The sequence below is a fragment of the Montipora capricornis genome, chromosome 11 (assembly GCF_036669925.1).
Source record: "Montipora capricornis isolate CH-2021 chromosome 11, ASM3666992v2, whole genome shotgun sequence".
In the NCBI taxonomy this organism is placed as follows: Eukaryota; Metazoa; Cnidaria; class Anthozoa; order Scleractinia; family Acroporidae; genus Montipora; species Montipora capricornis.
The window spans coordinates 11,595,502-11,599,560 of NC_090893.1; the positions used below are offsets into that span (position 1 = coordinate 11,595,502).

General features: G+C 35.9%; 1 protein-coding gene across 2 annotated transcripts in view; it reads right to left on the reverse strand.

Moving 5' to 3' along the window:
- Window positions 1-4,059, reverse strand: part of LOC138022962 (intraflagellar transport protein 74 homolog) — a 43,698-nt gene that overhangs the window by 36,798 nt on the left and 2,841 nt on the right. Inside the window, exons 1-2 of one of the 2 annotated variants that reach the window (XM_068869987.1) lie at window positions 2,613-2,750; window positions 261-370 (exon numbers count right to left, since the gene is read on the reverse strand). In XM_068869987.1, the coding sequence (XP_068726088.1) occupies window positions 261-370; window positions 2,613-2,731 (229 nt within the window). In that variant the 5' untranslated portion in view covers window positions 2,732-2,750. Of the gene's footprint in view, window positions 1-260; window positions 371-2,612; window positions 2,751-4,059 lie in introns of those variants that run through there. The other variant, XM_068869988.1, reaches the window with a different exon arrangement.

The window sequence follows — 4,059 nt, forward strand, 5'->3', positions numbered from 1 at the left end:
GCCTGGCATTAGTTTATCTCATTATTTAATCATACACATTTAAGAATGATGGTTATCAAAAGGAAATCTGCAGGGGTCAAGATAGAGTCAATACCACAGGATGTATCAGGTGCAAGATCTCCTATTTTCATTGGAACATTCTTCTCATGACGAAGGCCAGTCACGTTTAATAATTTAAGTAGGCAAATAATAATGGTCACATTTTCTCAGTTACATTTGTCAGCTTTACGACTGTTTCGCAAGAAAACTGAAAAGGATACAACTTGGAGGCACCATTCCTCTTCCCTTTGCTCCACTTGCAGGTCTCATTCCTGTACCAGATGGTGGTCTGTACCCACGTGCAGAGGGTGGGCGTCCCGCAAAATCACTCCTATGAAACAAACCAAAGGGTTAGCGACCAAGTCACTAAGTGACCAGCTCTAGTTACATGTACGACCGTCATGAAATGTAAAACTTTGCTTTTGCTCTCGTAAGAGATCACTCCCACAAGTGCCCTCAACCATATTTGGAATTATTCTAACTGCACTTTCCCTTTGCTCTTAAGCTCTTACAAGAAACCAATCAAGGAGTCTTGTACATGTAAGTCAAGGGAAGATATCAGAATCTGATTTAATAGCATGACAGAGCATATCTAATGTCAGAACAGAACTTACTGAAGAAGACTGGGCATTGGTTAATGATGGAAAATTTCCTTATATTAGTATGGAAAAATGGGATATACTGTAGAATCGGTTAAAACCACAATTATTATAGCTATGAACCTGATTCGTATGTAAAAAAAAAATTGCCAAAAGAGGGAGGAAGTAAGTTATTATTAGAAGAATACATAAGTTTACCTAGGTGCAAAGAATAAATATCTACAAACTTAAGGAATTTTAAATCTTTAAATAATGGATCAGTATGTGCATCAAAAGGCTTCTTATTTAAAATTCTAACAATACACTTTTGTCACAAAATAAGACGACTAAAGTTATTGGGGTACAGTGTATGTTGAACCCCAAACTATAACACAATATTAAAAATAAGGGTAAACTAACGAATAATACAACGCTTTAAGGCAAGCTTGGTGAGACAAGGACTTGATCTACAAATAATACCAATAGATTTAGAAATTTTGCAAGCAATATGTGAGATATGTGGTTTCCATGAAAGGTTTTCATTCAAAATAACACCAAGAAAAGTAACTTCCTTAACATGATCATCTTGTGACCATTAATTTCAATATTTAAATCAAATTCTTTCTTGTCATATGACTGTCTTATTATAGGTTTTTTTACCTTGTTAAGGTTCTCCAATAATGATACATCAGATATGTCAAACAAAGTATAAGCTAAACATAGCACTGAGTTCGCTATTTCAGAAACTTCAATGACATTCTTTTTTAGAGAGTTAAAGCTTCAATTAAAGCACTTATGCTTTGGCATCACTAATTATTAAACTCCGCTTTAGGCTACACTTGAGTGGATCATTTTGGCTGGTACACCGTATTCATAGGAACCATCACATAAAACAGTTTGGAACATCATTTTTAACTTTGGATGTTAAAAAATCTTGTGAAGTAATGATCAATGCATTCCTTTTATCATTGACATTATTGAAGAACTCTCCATTAAAATTATGTAAAATGCCAAGGGAATAAATCATTAACTGACAACAAAAAATTGACAATAATTTGTACATGAAGTGCATATCTGCTGGCATCTCACTATTTAAGTAAAGGTAACAGATTGCATTGCATGGCAAAAAAAAAAGAGAGGGAGGAGTAACAGGATGGTACCCCTGTAGGCCCATTCAAAAGCTTCCTTGTTTTATTCTTGTTTCATTTTGGTAAATAAGTACACAATTATGACAGAAATTTTTGAACATTTTAGTACTGTAATATATTGATCAAATCGAAGCTTCAACATTCACCGGTGAATTTGACCTGTTATTGGCAAACAAGGCTGCTGCCTAAGAAAATTTTAAAGGGGCCCTCAGAGCTAAACGCTGAGAACTTAGGAGCCCAACATATGAAGTGAAAGGTGTTGCTGTGAAAAATTAAGGCGCCCAGAGTTATTCTTTGGGAGCCCCAGGCTACTGGGCTCCTGTTAGGCAACAGCCTTGGCAAAGGTGTCAAATGCCTAGGGTATGCACAGGGGAGGTGGGGGGATGTTGAAGCTTCGATTTGACCATACATAAGGTATAATCAGTTATTTTACATATCTTATACCCGAGAATATTGAGCCTGTCTCTTAACGATTTTAGCTAAGTGACATTTTTAAAATTTATTCAAATTACATTGTACATAACGTTTCCTTCGACAAGTGTAGAAATTGCAAGAGAAGAGGCTTTGTAGTCATTTTTTTTGTTATAAAAACTATAAACGTAGCCTGAATAATCTTTAGCTAGGTGTTAGTGAGTATTTTGGCTGTAACATTTAAGCTTATTATTAAAAATAATCGACATGACAACCAAACCATAACTTTGGAAATTATATATAGCAACAACAAAAGTGACTTCGAACGCCTTTCCTTCACGTATTGCATTACTCGAAAATTATCCAGCTTCGACTACAATTTGCTATCATTCAGCAACAATTAGGAGCGGAAAATAATAAAGAAAATTATACTTACATTCTGGTAAATTCGCCTTCGTAGAGTTTTACAGCAGAACACGGGTATGTTTGCAAGGATTTCTGGGTTGTTAGCATTGCTATAGGTCCGCAATGCAGATTTGCACATGCTGTTGTCATGCTGTTTAAAGGAGGGATGGACAACCCCAAGCGTGCAATTTTCGCATACTTAAACAGCAGGATTGCCTCAGTTTTTTAGCAAATAGTTTCTAGAAAAGCAAGTGTGCTAGCTCCGGAACAATTCAAGAGGAAAAAGGCTTGTTTTCCATTTGTCGTTTGTTGTTTAAACGCCTTCGCTCGATTTCTGTCTTTTAGCAATAAGCTCAGAAACCCTGTCTTTTGCAGACGGACGTCGCAATTCTCTTCATGATTAACATGGTCTTAACCACAACATCTTGCCAACATTTTCATAACTGCACAAGGAAAACCGCACGCTAGTTAAGGCTACGTGGGTGGTAAATCTCCTCGACTCAAATTAAATTAAAAGGACAAGCCGGAATAAATCAATCTATACTCGCGTTTCTTCGAATGACTTACTACTTTTCAGCAAAACCAGTATAGAATATCTTTTCAATATAAAATTTATGAATAAATCCTACATTTGCAGGAACACCTTCAGATCGTTTCTTGATTTGGGTGTATGGTCATTTACCAGTGTCAAGAGTTTAAACCAGACCCCAGGGAATCTCGTTCAGTTGTCTTGAAGAAAACTACTTTGGTTTTTACCCCTGAAAGGAGCTGACGTGAAAACAGTTTGCGTAACGGATTGGTAACTTATTTTTCGACACCTTACAAACGCTTTGATTTCACGTTTTTCACTCGGTGGAAGTTGGCGAACGGAAGCTATGTGTTTTCTCTTTACTCAGCAAGTAAATCCACGCACCGGGAAAAAGCTGGAAAATACAAACAAAAACTAGCATATTCTATATGACAAATCTCCTCTGAGTGTGTCATCATAACATGAATCTTAATCCACCGGCACGGCGGGTCCAAACGCCATTAAAAGAGATCATTTCACCAATTTAGAAATAATTTCTGCCACACAACATATAAAATCTACTAGCACAATAACATTTGGTATATAATGTTCTATTAGTTGTAACAAAGCAATTTTGGTGCTTTTGATAAACCAGATAACCATACCTTTTAAATAATCAGTTATACTCGATCCTGAAAAAATAGTTAAAGGCCTTTCTAGTCTACATGATAAATATTTTATGACATGCGATGAAATCACAAGGAGGCACTTATGAAATATGGACATTTAATGAATGTGGTTTAAGGACATGCAAATTTTAATAATTTCTGTTTCACTCGATCTCTATAGTAATTTACTTCGAAATTTATTTAACTGATCCGAAGTCAATCCAACGATAAAGGCTACATTGCCATTCAATTCATATCAGGTCGACTACAACGCCATATTTTCAGTGATAACCGAACCTTAA